The 27,796-nt window shown below is 37.6% G+C and overlaps 1 protein-coding gene across 1 annotated transcript; it reads right to left on the reverse strand.

The window, feature by feature from the left end:
* Positions 1-3,387: 3,387 nt before the first annotated feature.
* On the reverse strand, positions 3,388-27,678 carry flnb (filamin B, beta (actin binding protein 278)). The gene is given in 28 exon segments (XM_052090861.1): positions 3,388-3,454; positions 3,456-3,543; positions 3,546-3,572; positions 3,808-3,996; positions 4,092-4,212; positions 4,303-4,424; positions 4,892-5,014; positions 6,812-6,876; positions 6,878-6,921; positions 6,923-6,972; positions 10,593-10,736; positions 15,900-16,081; positions 16,598-16,639; positions 16,641-16,757; positions 16,922-17,054; positions 17,171-17,225; positions 17,227-17,671; positions 17,673-17,726; positions 17,810-17,924; positions 18,148-18,226; positions 18,707-18,850; positions 18,961-19,067; positions 19,155-19,343; positions 22,657-22,793; positions 22,873-22,996; positions 23,466-23,558; positions 25,777-26,027; positions 27,530-27,678. Coding segments are annotated over 28 exon segments (3,456 nt in total).
* Between the last annotated feature and the right edge of the window lie 118 nt (positions 27,679-27,796).

Raw genomic sequence — 27,796 nt, forward strand, 5'->3', positions numbered from 1 at the left:
AGCCTGACAGAGGGGTCCTTGGTGGTGCAGTCATTGGTGTACAGGGAGAAGAGTAGTGGGGAGGGCACACATCCCTGGGGGGCACCAGTGCTGATGGTACAGGTGGTGGAAGTGAATTTTCCCTGCCTCACAAGCTGCTGCCTGTCCGTCAGAAAGCTGGTAATCCACCGACAGGTAGAGGTGGGAACAGGGAGTTGGTTTAACTTAGTCCGGAGTATATCTGGTATGATTGTGTTGAAAGCCGAGCTGAAGTCCACTAAAAGGATCCTTGTGTATGTCCCCAGTCTGTCCAGATGTTGCAGGATATGATGCAAACCCATGTTGACTGCATCATCCACAGACCTGTTTGCTCGATAAGCAAATTGAAGGGGGTCCAGAAAGGGTCCAGTGATGTCCTTCAGGTGGGCCAACACCAGTCTCTCAAATGACTTCATGACCACAGATGTCAGGGCGACAGGTCTGTAGTCATTAAGTCTTGTGATTTTTGGTATCTTAGGGACAGGGATAATGATTGAGCGTTTGAAGCAGAATGGGACTTCACACTGCTCCAGTGATTTATTGAAGATCTGTGTGAATATGGAGGCCAGTTGGTTAGCACAGGAACGAAGGCAAGCTGGTGAGATGCCATCTGGTCCTGGAGCCTTCCTTGTCCTTTGCTTCCGAAAGACATGGCACACATCGTCCTCACAGATCTTGAGTGCAGGTAGTGTAGCAGGAGGGGGGAGGAGGGGGGTTGCAGGAGGTGTTAATGGTTGTGTGAAATGAAGGTCCGAGTGCATGTTGGGTGTGAAATCGGGCCTTTCAAATCTGCAGTAAAACACATTCAGGTCGTCAGCCAGTCGTTGGTCCGCCACAGGGTTGGGGGTATGAGTCCTGTAATTGGTAAGTTGTTTCAGGCCACTCCACACTGATGCAGGTTCGTTAGCTGAAAACTTTCTTTTCAGCTTCTCAGAGTAGCTTCTTTTAGCCACTCTGATTTCCTTATTCAGTGTGTTCCTGGCCTGATTATACAAGACTCTATCCCCACCCCTGTAAGCCTCCTCTTTGGCATGACGAAGCTGTCTGAGTTTCCCTGTGAACCATGGTTTATCATTGTTGAATGACAAAAATGTCCTAGTAGGGATGCACATATCCTCACAGAAACTGATGTATGATGTAACAGTATCTGTGAGCTCGTCCAGGTCTGTAGCTGCAGCTGCAAAAACACTCCAATCAGTGTAGTCAAAGCAGGCTTGTAGTTCCAGGTCTGCTTCAATAGTCCAGTTCCTTATAGTCCTTACAAATGGCTTTGTTGATTTTAATTTCTGCCTGTAGGTCGGGAGAAGATGAACCAGACAGTGATCAGAGAGTCCCAAAGCTGCACGTGGGACAGAGCGATATGCATCCTTTAATGTTGTATAGCAGTGATCCAATATATTCCTGTCTCTGGTGGGGCATGTAATGTGCTGTCTGTATTTGGGCAGTTCGTGTGTGAGATTTGTTTTGTTAAAATAGTACATGACTAAACATGCATTTGTAAGGAAAATTCGAAATGTGACATGTTGCAATTGTATGTTCATTTAAAATTTCTGTAACTGCTGATCTCCTGGGATTTTCACACACAACAGTCTCTAGAATTTACACAGAATGGTGCCATAAACATCCAGATGGCGTCAGTTCTGTGGACGGAAATGTCTTGTTGATGAGAGAGGTCACCAGAGAATGGCCAGACTGCTTCAAATTGACAAAGTCTATGGTTACTCAGATAACCATTCTGTACAATTGTGGTGAGAAGAATATAATCTCGGAATGCTATTATGAGATGCGGATTAGCGCTGTTTTGGCAGCATGGGGACCTACACAATATTAGGCAGGAGGTTTTAACCTTGTGGCTGATTGGTGTGTGTGTGTGTGTGTGTGTGTGTGTGTGTGTATATATATATATATCTATATATATACACACACACTATCTATATATATATATATATATATATATATATATATATATATATATATATATATATATATATATATTGTATATATATAACATGTATAAATATACACTGCTAGCTAAAAGTTTGAAATAATGTACAGATTTTGCTCTTATGGAAAGAAATTGGTACTTTTATTCACCAAAGTGGCATTCAATGTATAGTGAGGACATAAATAACTTGAAAAATTACTATTACAATTTGAATTATTTTTCTTAAACTACAAAGAGTAGTTATAAGGAACAACATGTAGCAATGACAGTTTTGCTGATCTTTGGCATTCTAGCTGTCAGTTTGTCCAGATACTCTTCCTGTTGCACTTGCCATAGATGTGGCTGTCTTGTCGGGAACTTCTCACTCACCTTACAATCTAGCTGATCCCACAAAACCTCAATGGGGTTAAGATCTATAACACTCTTTTCTAATGATCTGTTGTCCAATGTCTGTGTTTCTTTGCCCACTCTAACATTTTATTTTTTTATTTGTTTCAAAAGTGGCTTTTTCTTTGCAATTCTTCCCATAAGGCCTGCACCCCTGAGTCTTCTCTTTACTGTTGTACATGAAACTGTTGTTGAGCGGGTAGAATTCAATGAAGCTGTCAGCTGAGGACATGTGAGGCGTCTATTTCTCAAACTAGAGACTCTGATGTACTTATCCTCTTGTTTAGTTGTACATCTGGTCAATCCACATCTCTTTCTGTCCTTGTTAGAGCCAGTTGTCCTTCGTCTTTGAAGACTGTTGTGTACACCTTTGTATGAAACATTTTTTGGGCAATTTTAAGTATTGTATAGCCTTCATTCCTCAAAACAATGATTGACTGAAGAGTTTATAGAGAAAGTTGTTTCTTTTTTTGCCATTTTTTATACTGACCTTAAGACATACCAAGTCTATTGCATACTGTGGCAACTCAAAAACAAACACAAAGACAATGTTAAGCTTTATTTAATGAACCAAATAGCTTTCAACTGTGTTTAATATAATGGCAAGTGATTTTCTAGAACCAAATTAGCATTTTACTCATGGATAAGTTGTTGGAGTGATGGCTGCTGGAAATGTCTAGATTTGATCAAAAATGACTTTTTTCAAATAGTGATGGTGCTGTTTTTTACATCAGTAATGTCCTGACTATACTTTGTGATCAGTTGAATGCCACTTTGGTGAATTAAAGTACCAATTTCCTTCCGATACAGAAAAATCTGTACATTATTCCAAACGTTTGGCCGCCAGTGTATATATACACACACACTATATATATATATATATATATATATATATATATATATATATATATATATATATATATATATATTCAATTATACCAAAGAACCCGAATTACAGAATATCTGTATTAAAATAACAATGTCTAAAATCATCAAGTCTTCTCACAAGGATTTTCACATCCAGGGTATATTGATTTTCATATAACTGTGATATGGAAAGGAGATCCTGGGATATGCTCATCCCCCCACTTCACTGCTAATATGACGTACTCTTTTCTTGACAGCATGGTTGATCCTGTATTGATGTTCACCCATGTGAATCACTGACACCCGCTCACAGAGCACCATGGGGTCTGCGTGCCAACAAAGAGAAGATTTCTTCCTACAACATAAAATGCAGTTACACTCAGTTCTGTCTCAACATTTGAATTGGATGTCTAGCTGGCATGGCATTTGAAAATTAATTGTAGTGTTAGAAAATTTACCCACTATATATTTTGTACATAATTTTTTACCTTATTTAGGGACACAATAATTTGTAAAACTAAATATCATGCACACATAATACTTAATAGTAAGTACATTACAGGTATTGATATCAGTCCAAATGCACTTACCAGCTTTACTGCAGCCCACATAAAATTTGTTTTTCTGTCCTAGAAAGCCCTTACTCAGGCCTGGGCCATGGCTGATAATTTTACTAGCATGAGACAGAAAGACTGGGTCAGCACTGCTGTCAGATGTTAAGTTTATTTCCATCCCTGGCTGCGAGGGCTCCCTATTACCATTACTCATCACATTATGACCTATGGGCACCACAAAATACACAAATATCAGACATTATCTACTCCAATATATTCCATGCATGGAAATAGTCTTAAAAGACATTGTTAATTCTTACAAGTGACACTTTGTTCCATTTGTCCCAGTGTGAGATTCTCATCTGTAATGGCACTGACTGACATGTGGAAAGGGCTTTCTGATACATGCTCCTCATTATACATGATTGACACCTCAGTTACCTGCAAGAAAACAAAATCTGTAAACATTTCTCTAAATATGCCATTCTCTTCCCCAGAGAATGTGTAATCAGTCTGCATTGTGGATAGAGCATCTTTACCAGGTTCTTGAGCTGTGTAGGACACAATGCAAGAACCAACCAGCTCAGTCTTTCCAGGGCCTTTCAGTGAGACAGACAGAGCACCAGCTCCACATGTCCATATATTAAAGACACCTGAAAAATGAAATCAATACATACTTTTGTTACGCTGTAAAAACTTTCAGCCCATTAAAATTGATACATACAACTTAAGTTTAATTGCTGCCTTAGCTGCTACCCTTTATAAGTAAAGATTTGAACAGATTGTTACAGAGAAAAAACCTGTAGAGAAAAGTGTATTGCACTTTTTTGACCACTTTGTATTTCATTACCGATTAATTAAATTGAGTTGAATCTAGAATGAATGTGAAAAAATGTATTGGGAACAGATGGAATTAAAGTTGGGTCACACTTTATGACTTCCAGTAGCAACGATCCTGGCGTCCCCTAGAGTTCCTGATGGAGCAATCACCCTAACCATACAGGTTCTCAGCGTCAATCCCTTTAATGACAATTTGTTCGCTGCACTATGAATTAAATAATTCTTTGAGAAATAATCTAAAATATCAGGGTGTTTGTGATGTTGCCATACAACTCTCTACCTGTGATTTTGAAGGCTAAGCTGCATTCACTCCCAATACTGGAAATGGTGGCTGGTTTCTGGCTGTACGTGACATTTTCTCTTATCAACCCACTGTCCGTTACCACAGCTGTGAACGGACTCTCTGGGAAAGATGGATTCAATATTTATCTCCAAATTACAGTTTATCACTTTAAAGGTGTCATGTCATGAGGAATCCAATTTGATTTGATCTTTTGACATATAAGAGTTTATTCTACTATAAAAACATTCAAGTTTCAGAATTCAAAACTTCGTCCCTTGTCCAAAAAAGTATTTGCTGACACCAAGCTGCAAAAACAGATCGTTCTCTACTTTCGTGACTTCTCTACATCACTTGGGGGCCTTTAATGCATGACCACCTCCATAGCATGGGATCAACGCCTCAAGAGAGAGCAGGACAGGAACAGCCATTCTTACACACCTGGAGAGGGAATATTTCTGTAGTTATTTAACAAACTAAGAGATTGTGATGTTGGGGAAGATTTGCAAACATTGTGCCATACCTGACTGTGAAAATCCAGCATCTCTGCATAGCCTTCTGAAGGATGACAACATTAGGAAAGAGTGGCTGAAGTTTATCTTTAACAGTTCCTGATAGCATATGTGGGAATATATGTTTTGTTTGGAACATTCCACTAAGGATTCTTTTGAGAACTATGATTAAGACGTTGCAAAGAAACGTATTGAAAGATGGAGCAGTGCCAGCTATATTGGGCACAACAGTAATGCCGATGAGTAACAAATTTAATACTATCGTTTCTGTCTGTGTTTGTTTAATATGTAAGGAATTGTATAGACAGTCAATGTTATCATAGAATAAACCATGATCAGGACTCTATGAGATTATTTTATTATGTAAGAAGAAATAAAAGGCGATGGTATAGTGTAAGCTAGTAGTTGCCGTCTCATCTGTCTTGTATTAGCGAGAACGACCTGTATTTTTGCCAAAATGAATGCATCGGGACACCCATTATCCTATCTATAAGCAGCGAAACAGTTGAATGTTGTCCCCCAGTGAACATCCCGTATTTCCCATTACACAGGATACATATTGACAGCGAACAACCGGGTTGACTGTCTATTACAGCTGGATACATATTACCTTCATATTCACAGCTTGTGTAAGACTGGACTTCTTTTTCACAGTTCTCAGCTTTATATAGCATTACTGTGGGAAAAAGGAGCTCTTAATGCAATTTCTTTGACAAAACAAGCCTAGATGGAACTTGTGACAGAATTTTTTAGTTTAAAGTGTTTTTAGTTTAAGTAATTCACATTTTAATTAACACAGAAGCACAGCAAGTCTTAACCATTACCAAAATGCAGAATGAGCCATTTTTGTCTGCAAGTGCTTTTCATGTGGAGTTCAAAGTGGTGCATGACACTGGCGCTGACGTGAATCATGAACACAGCTTCACGATTACTGTAACAAAGCAGATAGCCACTATCTGCCGGCTGATTAATATTGTGGTTTCAATTAGTCAAACTCCCACTTAAACTGTCCTTAAATTGGTGCTTTTTTTAGTGCATTTCTATCTATATAGTGTGGAAGTTTATGTTTGGAAAATGCTGCTAAAATATTATTACTTATTGTTTGGTTTCATTTCCTAAGGAATTCAATGCATTTTAACAGGAAAATAAGTATATTTAAAGACACATTTCTGCACTTTTAAAATCTGATTAATCACAATTAACCACGAAAAAAGGAAGTTTATTTAATCAATTAAAAAAATGCATGACATGACATCTTTAAATGTAAAGTAAAACACACATTAAACTTACGTTCAAAAGAAATGGAAAATATTAAATTGGCCACTGCACAGCTAGCATGAACAAGATTATCTATTAATAATCTTTTAATGTATTATGTGATTAACTTAAATGGAGATTGTGTAGAAAGTGTGCCCTGTATGTAAACCTGGTCCAGAGGCTTTCACCTTGCTGGTATCTCTCATCTCTGACTGATAGAGAGCCAGAGATAGGGCTGTTGCTCACATGCTCTCAATCCTTAAATGATACTGACCAGGTGCTCTCCTGCCTCTCTGGGGAAGAATGATATACCTGCATAAAAGAAAATGCAAACCTCTGATAAAGTTCGACTTGGGAAGGCCATTCCACCAACGTGGTAAAGTGAAACCGAATGTCTGGAAAAGTGTTTTGGTGCCTCTGTGTTGGTACAACATTGCGCTGCTCATTAGCCGACTGCAGGCTTCTGGTGGGAACATAGCTCTGCAGAAATGATTTTAGGTATGCTGGAGCAGACCCAGTGACTGTTCTGTATGCCAGAACCAGAACCTTGAATTTGATACGTGCATCAACCGGCAGCCAGTGAAGAGAGACACAGTGTGGTGTAACACGCGCTCTCTTTGGTTTATTACAGACCAGACGTGCTGCTGCATTCTGGATCATTTGCAGGGGCCTAATTGGTCATGCAGGGAGGCCTGCAAAGAGCGCATTATAGTAGTCCACTCGAGTTATGACAACTGACCTAACAAGAAGTTGTGTGGCATGTTCAGACAGGAAGGGTCTTATTTTAAATTTTATTTTGATATTGTGGTGTAAATATACGTGATTATGCTGTCTTTGAGATATGGTCTGTGAAACTGAGTTGGTTATCGATGGCTGTAAGGTGTAAGTTGAACCCAGCTGAATGGTGATGTATTCAGTAGCAGGGTTAGCTGGAAAGACAAGGAGCTCAGTCTTCGCTGGGTTTAGTTGCAGGCGATGTTCCCTGGTGTCGTTGGGCTGGAAAGACAAGTAGAGCTGTGTCATCAGCGTGGCAGTGAAAAAAGAAACAATTTTCTTGAATGATGGGTCCCAGTGATGTTGTGTATATAGAGAAGAGAATTGTCCCAAGCACTGAGCCCTGAGGTACCAAATTAAGTAGCTGATGTGACTTGGACACCTCACCTCTCCAGGCTACCTTGAAGGACTTACCTGAGAGATGGGAATTACACCAGTCAAGCACAGTTTCTGTGATGCCCAGAGTAGAGAGGGCAAAATGTAATGATTTAAAAAAATATTTTTTACTCTATGAAAATTTGAGGAAAAAAATATATTGAAAAAGACATTAACGGTGCAATAATGTTTCCAAAAAGATTAATCAAGAAAGAATGTATTAAATAATCCAGGCATAGTGCTTGGATTTCCCCGCTTGAGCTGCGTGAATAGCCTGTCTAAAACACAGAAAATGAATGGTCCCAAAAACAATACTTCTAAAATGATTAAACCACTGGAGTCTAATGGATAACTTTTATGCTGTCTTAGTGCTTTTTGGAGCTTCAAAGGTCTGGTCACCATTAATTTCCATTGTACAGACCTAAGATATTCTTCTAAAAGTCATACACATCTGAGATGGCATGAGGGTAAATGACAGAAATTTTAATTTTGGGTGAACTATCCCTTAAACATATACCTCACTAACATTTGTTAGATTTCCCTGAAAACAAGACTTGACAGCTTACTTCATTTTGCTTCTCAAGTAAATGTATCTTGTTTTAAGGTTGCCAAGATCATTTTTAATTAAAAAAGACAAAACGGAGTAAGAAAATTATTATTTTTTAGCAGTGTCTGATATTAGGGGTAGTTAATGGCTATGGTTAGAGTAAGGGTAGGGATTAGAATGTTGTTCCAGAACTAACAAAATCTATTGATCCAGGAACACACGTTACTTGGGAAAACCACAGTTATCAATTGAAGAGTGGTATTAAATTGGCCACTGCACAGCTAGCATGAACAAGATTATCTATTAATAATCTTTTAATGTATTATGTGATTAACTTAAATGGAGATTGTGTAGAAAGTGTGCCCTGTATGTAAACCTGGTCCAGAGGCTTTCACCTTGCTGGTATCTCTCATCTCTGACTGATAGAGAGCCAGAGATAGGGCTGTTGCTCACATGCTCTCAATCCTTAAATGATACTGACCAGGTGCTCTCCTGCCTCTCTGGGGAAGAATGATATACCTGCATAAAAGAAAATGCAAACCTCTGATAAAGTTCGACTTGGGAAGGCCATTCCACCAACGTGGTAAAGTGAAACCGAATGTCTGGAAAAGTGTTTTGGTGCCTCTGTGTTGGTACAACATTGCGCTGCTCATTAGCCGACTGCAGGCTTCTGGTGGGAACATAGCTCTGCAGAAATGATTTTAGGTATGCTGGAGCAGACCCAGTGACTGTTCTGTATGCCAGAACCAGAACCTTGAATTTGATACGTGCATCAACCGGCAGCCAGTGAAGAGAGACACAGTGTGGTGTAACACGCGCTCTCTTTGGTTTATTACAGACCAGACGTGCTGCTGCATTCTGGATCATTTGCAGGGGCCTAATTGGTCATGCAGGGAGGCCTGCAAAGAGCGCATTATAGTAGTCCACTCGAGTTATGACAACTGACCTAACAAGAAGTTGTGTGGCATGTTCAGACAGGAAGGGTCTTATTTTAAATTTTATTTTGATATTGTGGTGTAAATATACATGATTATGCTGTCTTTGAGATATGGTCTGTGAAACTGAGTTGGTTATCGATGGCTGTAAGGTGTAAGTTGAACCCAGCTGAATGGTGATGTATTCAGTAGCAGGGTTAGCTGGAAAGACAAGGAGCTCAGTCTTCGCTGGGTTTAGTTGCAGGCGATGTTCCCTGGTGTCGTTGGGCTGGAAAGACAAGTAGAGCTGTGTCATCAGCGTGGCAGTGAAAAAAGAAACAATTTTCTTGAATGATGGGTCCCAGTGATGTTGTGTATATAGAGAAGAGAATTGTCCCAAGCACTGAGCCCTGAGGTACCAAATTAAGTAGCTGATGTGACTTGGACACCTCACCTCTCCAGGCTACCTTGAAGGACTTACCTGAGAGATGGGAATTACACCAGTCAAGCACAGTTTCTGTGATGCCCAGAGTAGAGAGGGCAAAATGTAATGATTTAAAAAAATATTTTTTACTCTATGAAAATTTGAGGAAAAAAAATATATTGAAAAAGACATTAACGGTGCAATAATGTTTCCAAAAAGATTAATCAAGAAAGAATGTATTAAATAATCCAGGCATAGTGCTTGGATTTCCCCGCTTGAGCTGCGTGGAATAGCCTGTCTAAAACACAGAAAATGAATGGTCCCAAAAACAATACTTCTAAAATGATTAAACCACTGGAGTCTAATGGATAACTTTTATGCTGTCTTAGTGCTTTTGGAGCTTCAAAGGTCTGGTCACCATTAATTTCCATTGTACAGACCTAAGATATTCTTCTAAAAGTCATACACATCTGAGATGGCATGAGGGTAAATGACAGAAATTTTAATTTTGGGTGAACTATCCCTTAAACATATACCTCACTAACATTTGTTAGATTTCCCTGAAAACAAGACTTGACAGCTTACTTCATTTTGCTTCTCAAGTAAATGTATCTTGTTTTAAGGTTGCCAAGATCATTTTTAATTAAAAAAGACAAAACGGAGTAAGAAAATTATTATTTTTTAGCAGTGTCTGATATTAGGGGTAGTTAATGGCTATGGTTAGAGTAAGGGTAGGGATTAGAATGTTGTTCCAGAACTAACAAAATCTATTGATCCAGGAACACACGTTACTTGGGAAAACCACAGTTATCAATTGAAGAGTGGATAGAAAAACAAACTACATTTCATACTTTCTTGAGACATGTCAATGTTTTTCAGAGTGTGGATGTGGACTAACCTGTTAACAAATTATTATTTACAGTAGATTTAATGAGTAAATGAAGACCTTCCTCTGAAGGATCAAACTTAAAAATGATGGCCCCATCTCTTTGATCAATAATCTCAGCCTCTACTGTCTTTTCATATGGTGTGATCACCTCATCTACAGTATGAAGGCCATTCAAATAATTGTGAGGCTGCAATCATAAAAATCAATCCATGGCAAAGGCTCACCTGTAATTTAACTTTTGCATAAGTCTGACGGCATGACTATGTATAATAGAATATAAACCCTGTATGAGTAATCACACCAAAAAGAATTACATTTCTGCCCACATCCTGATGAGAAACAAAGAAGGTATTGGAAAGTCATTCAAGGTACGAGACGTGTCAAGGACTTCAATTTAGACATTATTAAAAGGTTTGAAATTAACCTTGAACAAACTTCACAAATTCTTACTATGTTTCCAAGACTTCTATGATCACTTGAATCTTGCAACTTAAAACAAGCGCGTACATTTTTCCTTTTAACCATCCTTGTATCTATGGCTTCAGTCAGTCATTGAGAGCTGTATCTCTCTCTCTCTCTGCTCGAAAAAAAAATAATAGAAAGAGAGCAAGAGGGGACAGTCACGTGACACCATGCAAGTTTGGTACGTGTGAGCAGCGAGATTCAATACACCCTGTTCCAAATCTGTTCTAGGAAGAAAAAATATGTCAAAGAATTCAAAATCCTCAGGCTCTGGAGACATTAAAAGTCACTTACGTTCTCAAGCTGACACCATCAATGTCAAATGTTAATATGAGAGTGTTGTCTCTCTCCACGTGGAATGTGAATGGGTTGGGGCACCTCATAAAAGGAAGGTTATTTCTCTTTTTAAAAGTAAGAAATATGATATAGTGTTTCTTCAAGAAACACATCTTTCCCTGAAATGTTTTTGGAAGATATGTGGTGGACATGTTTTCTTTAGTGCTGGCTCAAGTAAGAGCAGGGGAGTCATTACACTGATAATTAAGCATCTACAATTAAAATGTCTCAAACAGATAAAAAATAAATTGGGAAGAGTCATTATTGTTTTAGCAGAAATTCAGGTCAAAGTCTTATTTTGGCTAATATTTACACACCTAACACTGATGATCAGGGCTTTTTATAAATCTTGAAAGAATGTTGCAAGCCGCTGGCACCCCTCATTCTATAATTTTGGGAGGAGACTTTATTATCAAGGACTTAGTCCATCAATAGATTAGAGAAGAAAAAGTGTGTAAGCCCCCTAGAGCCATATTGACGCTTCACAGGATGTGTAAAAATCTTGGTCTTTCAGATATTTGGACTTTTTAACCCATCTGGTAGGGACTATACATTTTCTTCATCAGTCCATAAGATTTATTCCAGAATAGATTTTTTTATTATATTGAAGTCCCTCATTTCATCTGTTGTTGATTGCTCAATTGGAAACATCTTAGTCTCAGATCATGACCTGGTGAGATTAGAGGTATTGCCAAATACGGAGAAAAATAAATCATATAGTTGGCGCTTTAATGTATCCCTTTTGCAAAATCCTTAATTCCAAGAAATGTTAAAGGCTAAAATCAATGTTTATATGGAAACCAACTGTCCTCAGTATCCTCTGTGGGTGTGGCTTGGGAGGCACTTAGGTTATGCCTCATTCTCCTAAAAATCCAAAGCACGAGAACTCGTGGAGTTGGAAGGGAATATTAAAAGTGCTGAGACAGAGCTGAAGCGCCAAATGTCGTCTGATGGCCTCAGAGAATTGACTGGTTGAAATACACATAATACTCTTTTGTCACGGAAGGTGGAGTTTTGGCTATTCAGAGTAAGATACTGTACTTTGAGTCGGGGGACAAAGCAGGGAAGCATTTGACTAGATATAATCTATATAGCAGAGAGAGTCTTTTTCTACCCTCAGTGAAATTTGCTGGTGGTGAAATATTTTCCTCTGCCATTAATATTAATAATGATTTTAAAGAATTGTATCTTGATCTCTATAGTTCCATATTTTCAAATCAAATCACTTTATTGTCACACTACCATGTACACAAGTGCAACAGTAGGTGAAATTCTTGTGTGCAGTTCCGAGCAACATAGCGGTCATGACAGTGACGAGACATATACCGATTTACAATAAACAACATACTTACACAACACAATTTACATATCAAATGTACACATACTTACACAAAACAATAATTATGTACAATACACACAATATAGAAAACACAATATACAATACAATAAGTAAGGAGTATATGAAATATATATATGTATATGAAGTAGTATATTGAGGAGAATATGTTGACAGTCCAGTGTGAGATTATAGATTAATAAAGTGCAGTGCTAATTATTGATCCTGATAGATCAAGTGTTCAACAGTCTGATTGCTTGGGGGAAAAAGCTATCATGTTTTTCTGATTTTTTCGGATGAGGATATTAGAAACTTTGTGGAACCATTAGAGCTTCCTAAACTGATGACTGAGCAAAAAAATTATCTTGATTCTGAAATAACCTTGGAGGAGCTTGGTGAGGTAATTAAAGCCTTGCCTTTGCCCTGGAATCATTAGCAGCCACAATAAGGAAGGAAGATGATTTTCCAGGGGTGGTGGCAGCAGGTATGACACATAAGCTTTTGCTTTACACAGATGATATTTATTATTTGTCTCCGACCGCACTAGATCTATCCCTTGCCTCCACAGCATTGGTTCAGCCCACTCCTGTATTCCCTATACACACATGACTGTGTGGCAACACATAGCTCTTATTAGATAGATTTTATTCCCAGCAAATTTGTTTGAGTTCATTTTGACCCCTTAATAAAAAGAAATTTGAGCAATGTGGGCAGGTGGGCTTCATTACATTTATCTATGATTGGGGAGGTTAATGTTATGAAAATGAATTGTATTCCAAAATGTAACTACCTGCTACAATCTCTCCCTGTAGATGTCCCCCTCTCTCATTTCAAGCAATTTGATAGCATAGCAAAGTACATCATTTGGAATGATTAACATCCCAGATTAATCAATATGTTCAATAAGTTAAATAGGCTGATTGACAAAGGTGGGCTAGGCCTACCCAAGATTTTGTTTTATTATTATGAAATTGATCTCAGAAATTTGGCTCATTAGTCGCTTCCACCTGAGAGAGCCCCTCCCTGGTTTTGTATTGAACAGGAAGTTCTTGCCCCTATTTTGCCAATGCAAAGTCTTTCTATCAAACTAACCGAAGTTAAGATACACCCTGTTATCTCGCATTTGCACTCTGTATGGACAAGTGTCCAGAGAGTTTAATTTGGACATTTATTTAAATGTTGCCTCAAGCATATGGCTGAACCCAAAATTATGTATTAATAAGCCCCCTTTCTGTTGGTCAGAGTGGATTGTGAGGGCGGTTAAGTGTAGTGGAGAGGGATTTGTAGTTTTAAATGTGTAATGGCATTCTTATTGTTTTTTGAAAGTATACTTTTATTTAAAAAAAGAAATTATGTTCTTATTATTTATGACCACTGTAGTGCGTGTTTGTGTTGGGTGGGTGTTCAGGGGGAGGGGCTTAATGTACATAATTTGATTTAGTATTTCATGTTATGTTTATTTATTTTATGAATAAATAAAAATTGTTAATAACAAAAAAAAGAAAGAGAGCAAGAGTGTGCGCTCTCATGCAACTGACTAATAGTGATAAAATTGCTCTTAATACAACGTTTCTTTTTTTTTTTTCATTTTCAACAACGCAATCATGTTTTAAACGTATCCTTCATTACCCTGACATTATTTGACCTATAGTACTGAGGTGACAGCTGCACCTTCTTGGCCTGCACTGTTTCCGCTTGTGCGCTGGTTCTGTTCACTGCCAAACGGACTGGTTGAAGTAGGCTTTTGATGGCACTTAAAGGTGTCGATTAGGCGCCCGCCAATATTTTATTTCACAGCTGCCAAAACTGTAAATATAGGCTAATGTATAATTCCCTTAAAAATATATAGGTTTCATTTCATAAAAATATTTTTAGAAGAGGACATGACCCCCACCCCAGATTACAATAGTTGCTACAGCCCTGGCTCTGTTACTTCAATGAAAATACTTTATTTTATTTTTTTTACTACTGTGAATGTAGTGCAATCTCTGATTGGAATAGGAATTAATTAAATTAAATAGAGTGTATACATTTTATAAGAATTATTGTTATCATTGGACTTTGCCAATAGAGTACTTGAAACGTCTTTTATTTACTGATGGAGTTGCTATAAAAACGAGCTAGTAGCAGTCTCTTGTAAGCCTGTTTACTAAAAAATATACAAGGGCAAAATTAACTGAACAAAAAACATTTACAACACAAATTTAGCACATATTCCCTGTTTGTGTGTGTTTATGTGTGTGTACAAATACATTAATGTATTTCAGCAATGCAAATAAATTTAGGTAACATTTACGTTTACATTTATGCATTTGGCAGACGCTTTTATCCAAAGCAACTTACAGTGCACTTATTACAGGAACAATCCCCCCGGAGCAACCTGAAGTTAAGTGCCTTGCTCAAGGACACAATGGTGGTGGCTGTGGGGATCGAACCAGCGACCTTCTGATTACAAGTTATACGCTTAGCCCACTATGCCACCACCACTGCAGGTAAGGGCTAGTAAGCAAAATAAATCTTTGATAATATCATGTCTCAAGTATTAAAAACCTCATTACTGTATTTCACAGTTAATAAATGACAACCGTCCGTGGTTTGCAAATAGACAGCACTTAACTCCAGGAGCTCCATGGTACCTGTAGTATAATCAATTCTATTACAAAAACTTCTCAAACATAGTGATTTTTCGCAAGTACAGCAAAAATACACTGACTGAGCACAGTAGAAACACTATGGTCCTAATAAAGTGCCATAAGTGGTCTTCTGCTGTTGTAGCACATACGCCTCCCGGTTCGACATGTTGTGCATTCCGAGATGCTATTCTGCTCACTACAATTGTACAGAGTAGTTATCCGAGATACCATAGCATTTCTTTCAGTTCAAACCAGTCTGGTCATTCTCCATTGGCCTCTTTCATCAACAAGGCATTTCTGTCCTTTCAGCCTATCTGACACCAACAATCATGCCACGGTCGAAATCACCAAGATCAATTGTTTTTCCCCATTCTGATGGTTGATGTGAACCTTAACTGAAGCTACTGATCCATATCTGCATGCTTTTATGCATTGCACTGCTGCTATACAATTAGCTGATTAGATTGTTGCATGAATAAACAGGTGTACCTTATGAAGTACTCTGACTGAGTGATTTGAATAATGAATAATTTGCCATTTTGTGCTCACCATCAGGTTTCACCAAAGCAAAAGTCTCTGGTGATTCTCCATTACTACTGCAGCCTATAATGAAAGTTTTCTGAGTTTTAGGACAGATAAAATATATAATAATCTCTGCCATATTCAAACCATGAGTTGAGGCAGGCTTTCTAATACCTTCACAATTAGGCAGCGCTTGGAACTGTATGGGACTGCAATCAAGGAACAGAAAAATCTATTAGTACAAAGTTACTCTGCATGCACTTTCAAATCATTTGAAAACTTTGAGCAGAGCTTGTATAACCTTCTGTTTGCACAGGGTCTCTTAGGCTTCCATTGATGAAGGGGATCTCACTGTGTAAATCCCATTTCCATTATTGTTTTCCCTGATGCTTCAGTTATACATACAGCAATTCAAATAATGTGCAGATGTGACTTTTTAACACATCGAATCTGAGTCACATACTGTATTTGATTACAAGCAAAATTACAATTGATCTACCCTGAGGAGTAAAATGTTTTGTATCTTCTGGAATTTGGCCACAAATACCTGACTGTGATTAGACTCCAGATGTTCCTGTGTCTGCAGTAATTAAAATGTCCTTCACTGATGCAATAAATGGACTCCCTGTTGGATGGAGAAGCAGGGGTGTAGAATCATTATCACTTAAGTCAAATTCAATCTTCTAAAAGGGAAGTTATAATGTTTGTGTTCTTTTGAAGCATACGTACATGGTATACTTTTCCCTCCACAGGTAATGGTAATTGCATTGACCAGGCACTGAAGGAGTATATTCCACATTATACATCCCTTCACTGTTGTCTTTGCAAGTTACTCTGGACTCAGACAGACCCTCCACTGTCATTTCAAGATCAATGTAAACTACTCTGCAAAGGGAAATATTATAACCAAGATTTATTATGTTGGCTAGACAAATAACTTTATTCGTTTCAAAATCTCTAAACAAAAACCAAAACTTTACCACTAACTCCTGCTAAAGATTTCAAGCTACATCCACCAAACCTGGTACAGACCTTCAGACTGTTCTGACTTAGTGTGCTTCAGTGTCTTTTTGAACTTACGATTTTCACATAGCAGACCCATAGACTTGCATTGCTTGTTGGTTACAAAGCAGGTTGGTTGGTTGGTCTTAGCTGGGCTCACAATCTGGTATAGCTGGTTTGCTGAATGGCACTTCTTAAATGGTCAGGCAGTTTAAACCAGCAATCCATCATAGGATGGTTTAAGCTGTTTTTTTAAGCAAGGATAAACCATGTCAAAACACTAGGGATCTTTTCACCTCGCTTTATCACTTTAACTTGGCTTTTGTAGACCTTTGGATACATGGTAACTTTAACAGGGAGACTTGGGCACTACCTTGCCTCCATTTTTCAGAAGCGTATACACGCCAGCAATCAGAGGTACTTAAACAACAGTGTTGGTGCCATTTCTATTCTCTTTCACTTCAGTTTGGACAACAGCTCCGGAGTCATAGACAGCCAGCACAGAAAGATCTCCAGATCCTGCCATTGCACAGTCTATATTAACTTTGCAAGTATCACTAACTTTCCCCTGAATCAAACCAGGACCCGATGCAAACACTTTAGATGGGTTGAGCGGCCTTTGTATAACAGTTTTGAATGGGGAGCCAACAATGTGAGAGTTGTCAAAAAGGATGCTCATTTTGTAGGCCCCATCCACTGCGGGAATGTAAAGAGAACAAGTGCCATATTGATTGTCCTAACATCGTAGTGTAACTTTACAGGGTCCATCCACACTTATGAAAGGCTTCCACTGCCTGCACAAACTCTGCCTGTTCTCAAACCAATACTTATTTTAGGCCTGGACCATGAGCCCTTACCTGAGGAAAATACAACATCAGACTACAATGCTCTAATTAAAGGTGTCACTTAATTTGAACAACATAAATATCAATAACTTTGTGGCATCAGCAGGCAAGTTTAAAGGGCTGACTACATTCATATCCAGCCCTTCATGTCCATCAGGACGAATGTTATCAGGAAAGTCTTGATCAAAGTATATATTATCATCATCTGCACACCACATAAACACAACAGATTTTAATATTTCTATACCACATTTTCCTCTATAGTTCAGTTAATCCAAAATATCTGGCCATACAGATTCTAAAATGTAAATTATACAATATTAATATTAATTACACTCACAATTGTACTTTTAAACTGAATATCAGCAAGGTTTTGATGTGAAATCAGAAATCTTGCTTGTACCACACTCTGAATTAATGAAACTCACCAGAGCAATAGATTTCCAATACATCTGGTTTAAACCAGACTGGACTGCATGGTGAAAGCTTAATCCTGCAAGGTATTACCTGAAACAGTAAGTGGAATAGCATGGCGCTCAGATGCTTCAACAGAAATGAAAAACACAGCGAAATATGTAGATGCACACAAGATCAGTTTTGAATTCATGTGTGATTTCAATAAGCATAATTTAATTCCCTCTTGACAGAAGGAAAGTAAAGTACAAACAGTCTAATAAACATCCTATTACATTCCTCTGAGCAAGAGCTACTACACTTAGCAGGAGTACATCATCACCAGACAGCTTTATAGACTTTCTGTGAGATGAAATGGAATTTCAATACAGCAGCAGAAGTTAGAACATTAATGGGATAACTGGAACGATGCAAACCAAATTGGAGAAAATTATGTTTCTTAAACTTAGACTGTGAAAATTAAATGCATGAAAATAAACATTAGTTACTGCAGTGTATGAGATTCTCATAGCTGTAGAATAGCTCTGAATAATCCCCATACATTGTAATACCAATTTCAATGTATACACTCACAATGAAAGGGCAGCCAGAGACCATGACCCCTCCCCAAGTCACAGCAATGGTGTGATTGAAGAGAGATGAAGGGGTGTAGGAGCAGATAAAGATGCCAAATTCTTCAGATGCAACAGTAAGATTTACACTCTCTCCATCGACACTCTGTGAATAATCTGGTTTATGATGGAATAAGTCAAATCTTTCTGAAAATTCAACAACACACCAATGTTTTCATAAAGGGTTCATTTGAAAATAAAAGAGTAGTCTAGTACCTGGGCATACATTTTGAGTCCTCCACCAGCTTGGCTGGTATCTGTAGTGAATTTGGTTTGGGGATTCATTATGCAGCTAGTTTGGGCAACACCTGGGTCATGTACTTAAACATGAAACCCAGCATAAATTACTCAAAACTGCTATTGATTCACCTTCCACATCAAATAAAAACATTATGCTTATGTTAAATGAATTGCCTTTTCTGGGTGGAAGTTTTTCCTCTTGGGTTTAATGGAGGCCATGAAGGGACTGTTCTGGATCTCTTCATCATCACACAACACATGTACAGCATACTCACCTGCCTCAGTTGGCCAGAACTGCACCAGACAGGATCCATCATTCGATCTTTGCCTGAGATATACAGTAACCTCAATAGCAAATCCTTGGAAAGAAAATCATAGGAAGCAGACATAAAGCAGAACACAGAGACGTCTTCTAAACTGGGGGGGAAATTAAAAAAAATGTGCTTCATGTGGCCTCTTTATTTAACTGGTTTGATTCAAGTAAAAAAAATATTAATTAACATCACTGATTCAATCTGAAAACATTAGGTTATACACCCAGAACTAATTTCCTCCTTAGCTCATTATTGTAATGTTTGCAGGTTACACATTTTTACAATGTATACAGTATAAAACATTGGTGTGCTCCTATATGGTATTTTGCAGAGGTTTTATCAAAAAAACTGAAAGCTTTTATTCTCTCTCTTCCAAATACATGTTTTCAATGTTTAATGTGCACTTCTCCCACTTTTTTTACATGACAAACTCGTAAAATTGCCCCTCTGTGACGCTTTCTACAACTCTTGTCATGTGGAGGGCAATGCGGCGCTTGATACTGGGTTCAGCCTCCAGAACCAAATTAAAACTGCCACGAGAAGTCGTCTGTCCGAGGCAAAGACGCAAAATCTAATGACAATTACCTCAGCATCAATCTCCCTTGATACGTTTGATTACACACAGGCGAGTTTAAGTCGATGCAGACCAGGACGAAGATTTGAGTTGTCGATTGAGTTCTGTTCAATTCATTTTTTACGTGTTTTGTTCATATTTTAATCGGTTTTGTTTTTTGTAATATTGCGTTGTTCATATGTCGTGTTTTAGTGGCCTCCGCTGTCACTACGGGGGAAAAAAACATTCATCTGATTTGTGCCTCTGTTGTTCATCTGCAATGCAGGCTCCTCCTGTAAATTCATGATTAAGAATGAAAATGTGAATGAAAATAAAAGCTATTAAATAACTTATCATTAAAATATGACAATTAAAATGACGGGTGATAAATTATGACGGAATTTTTACGACCCTGAGAAAGTCTAATACAAGCATTGTATGTGTCTTTATTTACATTTTTTTGCATAGCCGAATTTCAAACATTACAAGTAAACACGCTACTAAGACGGACAGAAAACATGGACAAGTTCTTGAAAGGGAAAAACATTGATGATGGTTAGCCTATGTGGGATAGTGGTGTGCCCTAGAATTTTTTAGTCGTAAAAAGTGTGCAATGGAAGAAAAAAGATTGGTAAACACTGGCTTAAGAAGCCTAAAATCTCCAAAATAGCTCTTATTCAATTGAGATATCGTTAGTAGCCTGTGGCTGTAAATGAACATGTTTCCAGTTGAGTTATTTGACCGTCGAGGGTTATCTGTTCAGTGATCAGAAAATAGAGCTGTCCATCATGCTGATCTTGTTATATGTCTGATTTTGTTGGCTCTTTGATTATTGGGCTGTTGAGAATACTTTGTTTAGTTTTTGACTGTGGAGGATTCTGTTCAGAAGGCTAATTTTAACAGTTTCCCAATTGCTTGAATGTGGTAAAAATGTGTTGCAAAGTGTGTTCACAATATATTTGAAAAAGAAAGACAGAAGTGTTTAAAATGTTTTGAAAACTAGATTCATATGGAAAAATCAGAAACCTAGGGTCAGACTTAAAACACTACAATTATCAAAGGAGAAAGGAGGACTGTCTCTTCCCTGTTTGGAAGATTACTACAAAGCGGCACAGCTGAAATATCTAGTTTGTTGGTGTAATAATGAGTATGAAGCAAGATGGAAAGAATTAGAATTTAGCCAGCTGGGCATTCCCCTCCCCTCCTTATTGGGGGATAAAACCACTAAGACTAAATACTCTAATGAACTGAGTCCTTGGACGATGGTTCCTCTCAATATCTGGTTCAAGGAATGTAAAAATTTCAAGCTCGAGAAGCAAGCACGGTTGTTAAGATGGGTGGCCTATGACAATGATTTTAAACCTGCACAGTTAGATTCAAGGTTTAAACAATGGTCGTTGAATGGCATTACATCATATTGTACAGTCTCAACCAACACAGGTTTAAAGAGCTTCCAACATCTTACTGACACCTACATTTTAGAAAAACAAGATTTCTTTAGATATTTACAACTTAGGAACCATTATAATAAAAATATAAAAAAATACGATAAAATTGAAAAGAATATGATCAATATTTTTATTGATGCGTATAAGAATGGAACTCACAAGAAACTGATATCAAGAATATACTCAAGTATACAATCTTCTAAAAATCACTCTACAGTATATGTGAAAGATAAATGGGAGAAGGAAGCGAACATAACTTTATCCGATGAAGAGTGGATAAACATTTGCAAAACACAGTATACTACCACCAGTTCAGGTCAATGGAGAGAATTCTCATGGAAGAATATCACAAGATTCTTTATTACTCCCAAGAGAAAATATTTACAGAATGGTAAACCAGATTCTGCATTCTGTTGGAGACAATGTAATACCTCTATGGCAGATTACTTTCACATATTCTGGAAATGTCCAACGATTCAGCCTTTTTGGTTAGAGATAAAATAAAATCGCTGAATTAAAATTGATACTGGGATTCGAGACGGAGTACAGTTTCAGTACTATATATTTAGGAAATATACCAACTAATCTTACTCAAGACAAATACCTACTTAATGTATTATTAGTTGCGAGTAAAAAAACAATAACTAAGAAATGGCTGCATGAGAGTCCACCAACAAAAGATCAGTGGATAGTGATTGTAAGTCATTTATATGATATGGAAAAGCTGACCTTCTCTTTACGATTAAACATGGACAAATTCTACAAGTACTGGTCAAAATGGCTAATGTATAGAAGCAGGGAGTGAATATAAGGAGATATTGTGAGTGTAATGCAAATTATTATTATTTTTATTTTATTTATTCTTTTCTCATTCAAATACTTATCCAATGAAAACATGCTGGAACTGAATGTTGTATGATGGGACCTTGAACCTTTTATTGACTTGAAGGGACAATTACAATTATTCTCCTGATATTATTATAAAGGAAGGAAGAGAGGGGGAAAAAGGAAAAGGAAAAGTTCTTTCTCACTCCTCTGAGACTATTGGGAAAGTAACCCCTGATTTGACATTAACAGTTTATGAACAACATAATTGTATGTTATACCCCTAGTGACCTGTTTGTTCTGTTCTTTTGTGTTCTACTAAAAACCATATAAAACAATACAAAAATAAATGTAAAAAAAAAAAAAATGTTTTGAAAAAATATAACCCATTTCAAAATGAAACTGAATTTCAAATGGAATGGGCACAGCTGTCTTCAAGTTCTCTAGGGGGCGGCTCACTTTCACCCAATTTGAAAACCCCTGGTATATTGCTTAGCTATAGCAATTTGCAAGTACTACAATATCTACTTACCTAGCATACCAGAATCTGCACCCACAGATTTCACCAAGAAATCAGCTCACAAGCCCACAGTCCCTCACTCCAGTCCTGGTCCCCATGCTCGGATCTTCTGTGGACCAGCTTCTGGACCATCATAGATCTTACATGGGCTGTAACAACAATAAAATGCTTTTCATGTTACTTTTCATGTGCCAATATAATTTTTAAATTGTGCAAATGAGAACTAACATCTTGGCAATGTGCTGATTAACCCAGGTGATGTCCACTGTATGTTCACCTTCAACATTGGGTTTGTACTCAAAAGGTGTATAGTACTCCATGTTTGTCTTTTTGTGTGACAGATGCATCATTGCTACCTGAAATAAAAAGATAGCGCACCATTTAGACCACTAACCTAACATCTTTGGCCAAATCATTATGTATTCTCTTTAACGTGATAGTTCCCCAAAAAAGACAATTCTGTCATCATTTAGTCACCCTCATGTTGTCCCAAACACTTATTTGTTTTGTTCTTGGGACACAAAAGGAGATGTACAGTAAGGTAGAATGCTAATCTCAGTCACTATTTTTTTTTTTCCCCCATACAATGAAAGTGAATGACTGAAACTAACATTCTACCAAATATCTCCTTTTGTGTTCCATGGAAGAAAGTCATTAATATGGTTTGGAACAAATACAGTAAATAATGACAGAATTTCAATTTTGGGGTGAACTATCCCTTTAAAGTAGAAGTGCTGTATGTTAGAGGCAACAGAGGTATGATTTAAACTGGGAAACTATTATGAAGAGAAAGACTAAGAGATTGACTTTCGCTTACTCACTGATATGGACATCCAGATTTCCAGGCCCAGCCTTGCAGGTGTCCACCTTAAATTCAGCCAGCTGACCTACCCTTAAACCATTAGACAGCAGTCCTCATCCTGTGGCATGACAGGCTTTGGGTTTAATCACTTAAATAGAAGAAATGACTAAATGGATTTAAAAATGAGGGGGTGATGCAAAATTTGGATAGCATTCTTAAAGGTAATTGATCACCCAAAAAATGAAAACTCTTATTATTTACTCAGCATGCATCAATTTATTTTCTGCTGAACACAAAGATTTTTAGAAGAATAATTAAACTCTGTAGATCCACACAATGTAAGTGAATGGTGACCAGACCTTTGAAGCTCCAAAAACCACATAAAGGCCACATAAAAGTAATCCATATGACTCCAGTGGTTACACTCATGTATTCAGACATGATATGATAGGTGTGGCGAGAAACAAACCAATATTCAAGTAATTTTTACTACAAATATCCACTGTCACGTTCACATTCTGAAAGTGAAAGTGAAAGTGAAGATTTATAGTGAAAAGAACTTTAATCTGTTTCTCACCCAAAGTGATTGTGTTGCTTCATAAGATACATATAAATTCAGCACAAAAAAAAAGACATTTCCCTTTTTCAATAAACTGTATTTTAAAGATTTTGTAAAAATCCAAATAACTTTACAGATCTTTATTGTAAAGGATTTAAACAATGTTTTCCATGCTTGTTCAATGAACCATAAACAATTAATGAACATGCACCTGTGGAATAGTTGTTAAGACACTAACAGCTTACAGATGGTAGGCGATTAAGGTCAAATTTTAAAAACTTAGGACACAAAAGAGACCTCATAACCTCAAAACACCAAAAGAAAGATGCCCAGGGTCCCTGCTCATCTGCGTGAACGTGCCTTAGGCGTGCCTGTGTGGCCAGGGCAATAAATTGCAATGTCCGTACTGTGAGACACCTAAGAGAGCGCTACAGGGAGACAGGAAGGAACAGGGAGACAGGAAGGCCAGCAAAGAGCCCGTATCTCAATCCCATTGAGCACGTCTGGAACCTGTTGGATCGGAGGGTGAGGGCTAGGGCCCCCATAAATGTCTGGTAACTTGCAAGTGCCTTGGTTGAAGAGTGGGGTAACATCACACAGCAAGAAGCCTACACAGCCTTCTTCTTGCAAGAGCCAATCGGTTATATGAGGTTATCAGGCAGCAAAATAGCAGCAGGCTGCACTGTAAAAACAGCACCCACAAATCTTTCGGCCACCGCAACTTCATAGTAACACATTCGAAGGCAACAAAATACTAGTCGACATTGGCTTCTCTAAACAACCTTAAGGTGCTTGCCAACATCAAAATCTTTGCCCATGATGACATCATTAGAACTTTGAGGCATGGTAGTAATTGTGTAATGGTGTAATTTAACGTCTCTATCCGCTTCCGCTTCAACAAAATGAAGCCTCATTAACAACTTCTTATGCTCTTGTATCTTATGCTTTATTAGGAGTTCTAACTCCTTCAGTCTGAGAACTAGCATAGGATCACCAGAAGACTCAGCCACTGGAGTGTCAAGAAGAACCACTCTTGCGACAGCGTCAGCTCCAGGCTGTTCTTCCACATCAGTGGCAGAATTCTCAGGAAAAATCCCAGCCTCAACAAGCTTTCCTAAAGTTGCTTATCAACTTTAGTCGCTGGTCTCGGAACCTCAATGTTAAAAAAGTAAAAATAAAAAAATAAAAAAAATCTTCTTTTCTACAGTGGTCAGAAACCTCTATGGTGGGAAAGAGAGTGAATAAGATTAAATCAACTCCATATTTCTCACTACTACAGCTTTTTTCCTCACCAAAAAAGAAAACAACCAAACAGGAAGAGAGAAAATAAATTACTAACCCCACACGTCGATATATGCAACAGAATGCTTGCCGTTTATACAATTAACCAAACACCAATTGTCATGAGTAGATGAGCTTCCGATTGTTACATAACAGCGATGAATGAGCCCTCAATTGTTATGTAAAAATAATCCCGGACCAGCCCCCAATTGTTACGATCTCCTCCCTTTTCAGTCTAGAGGCTGGAGATGAGGAGTTTCCTGGGTTCTCTCTCCACTTTTTGTTATCTCTGTCCTTAACCCCTAGACTAAAAAGGGAGCAGATCGTAACAATTGTAAGGAGCTGAGATATTCTTTGTTTGTATTCTGCAAAAGAGAAAATGGCATGAGGGCGAGTAAATTATGAGAATTTTCAATTTTGGGTGAACTATACTTTTAAGTGTATAATTTCTCTGCCACAAGAATCACAAAATTGTTTAGTTTTAGTTTACCTGGTGCTAGTCCATCCACTAGTGCACCCAGTGCCTTGCCATCCTGTCAGTCTTAGCTGAAGTTAGTGATCGGCAGCTCAGGGACTTTGTTTTGGATCCATCCCAGAAACCTCATCTCTGGCATCAGTTTGGATACAGAATAGTTGGCCTCATCCTGCCACACTGGTGTGGAGATGGAGTAATGCTGTGTCAGGGTCCACACTAGACCCAGGATTAGCTTCATATTCCCCTCCACTATGGCCTTACTGTCTGTATGGGGACAGTGAAAGCATGTCGTCACAAGGGAGTTTAGAGAGTATGTGGCCCGGTCAAATATATTAAGGAACAAAGTTTATATTAGCTAATTTACATTTAAATTAAACTTGAAGGATTTTCAGTATTTGTACACTAAATGTCTTTTAGCCATTACTCCAGACCTCATTCTAATGCTAAGCAGTCAACAAAAGGGTCCAGCTGGGAACTGACTCTTACAAATTCTCTGAAAGAAAAGACTCTGAAGATTGATTTACTCACAAATCAGGGGATACATTTTTAACCCTTTACAGATTTATGCAAAGTGACAGTTCTTGATCATAAGTCTTCTGATATCTCTTTTTGCAATGGATGATTAACATCATCAGATGCTTCTTATAAAAAGCACTTAAACATTCTGAGTTTGCTATACACAATTCAAAGTAGCTTAAACCCACACCTCCAATCTTGTTTAATTAATTAGATGCTAGGTTTGCCAACTCCTGTCTGTAATGAGCTTTTGTTGATGTCATTAGCCTAGGGGTTCACATACTTTTTCCAACCTATACTGTACATTTTTGAATGATGTATTCAGTATGTACAAGAACAATAAAATAATGTGTGTTATTAGTTAAAACAGATTGTGTTTGTTTATTATTGTAACTTAGATGTAGATCAAACCAGATTTTAAGATAAATTTATACATAAATGCAGGTAATTCCATGGGGTTCACATACTTTTTTCTTGCCACTGTATACACACACACACACACACACACACACACTATTGGTCAAACGTTTTGAAACACATGACTGAAATTTTTCTCATGATCTTAAATATCTTTAGATCTGAAGGCGTATGCTAAAATGTTTGAAATTTGTTTTGTAGACAAAAATATAATTGTGCCACCATATTAATTTATTTCTTTATAAAACTAAATTTAATAATAAAAAATGTTTTTGAAATTGATGACTTGGGACCAAATAATAAAGAAAAGCAGCCAATAAGTGCCCAAAATAGATGGGAACTCCTTCAATACAGTTTAAAAATCGTCCCAGTGTGATATCTCAAGAAGTTGGTTGAGAAAATGTCAAGAGATTTGAAAAGAAATTATGATCCGACGTGAATTTTCTTGATAAAAAATATGATCGTGCATGGTAAATGCGTAGGTAAAGTGGATAGAAATAGCATTTTAGAGTAGCGTAAAACTGACAATTTACACAAGGTTTATTTCTATTTCTTGTGCTCCAAACTTAATTCAAACTTACGTTAAACTGACTTCTCTGTCTGCTCGTATGAATGTAACACATCATAAGAAAGTGTTTCACCGCTGTTCAAATACACTTTGGATCTCATCATATATATGCATAAATATTTTGTATCTGAAAGGACTAAAATTTAAATGAAACAAATTACAATAAAATGCAAAGTAATCTCTTCAGTAATCAAAATACTTTTTGAATGTAACTGTATTATAAATACCAATTATTAATTGTAACTGTAGTGGAATACAGTTACTCATATTTGTATTTTAAATACGTAATCCCATTACATGTATTCTGTTACTCCCCAAACCTGCACTTTGACTGACTTGAGCTGTCTGAAAGTGGGTCGCGAGTGATACTTTATTAACATCCTTTTATGGCTCAGAGTCTCCAGAAGTGAGATCATAGACCTTTTTCACACTCCGGGTTTTGAAATGCTGAAGTAAACGTTTGCAGGTTAAGCTTAGACAGTAGTGAATGGGAGATCAGAGCAAATATTATTTTAACTTACTCATTTACTCCAA

The sequence above is a fragment of the Xyrauchen texanus genome, chromosome 25 (assembly GCF_025860055.1).
Source record: "Xyrauchen texanus isolate HMW12.3.18 chromosome 25, RBS_HiC_50CHRs, whole genome shotgun sequence".
NCBI classification, from domain to species: Eukaryota; Metazoa; Chordata; class Actinopteri; order Cypriniformes; family Catostomidae; genus Xyrauchen; species Xyrauchen texanus.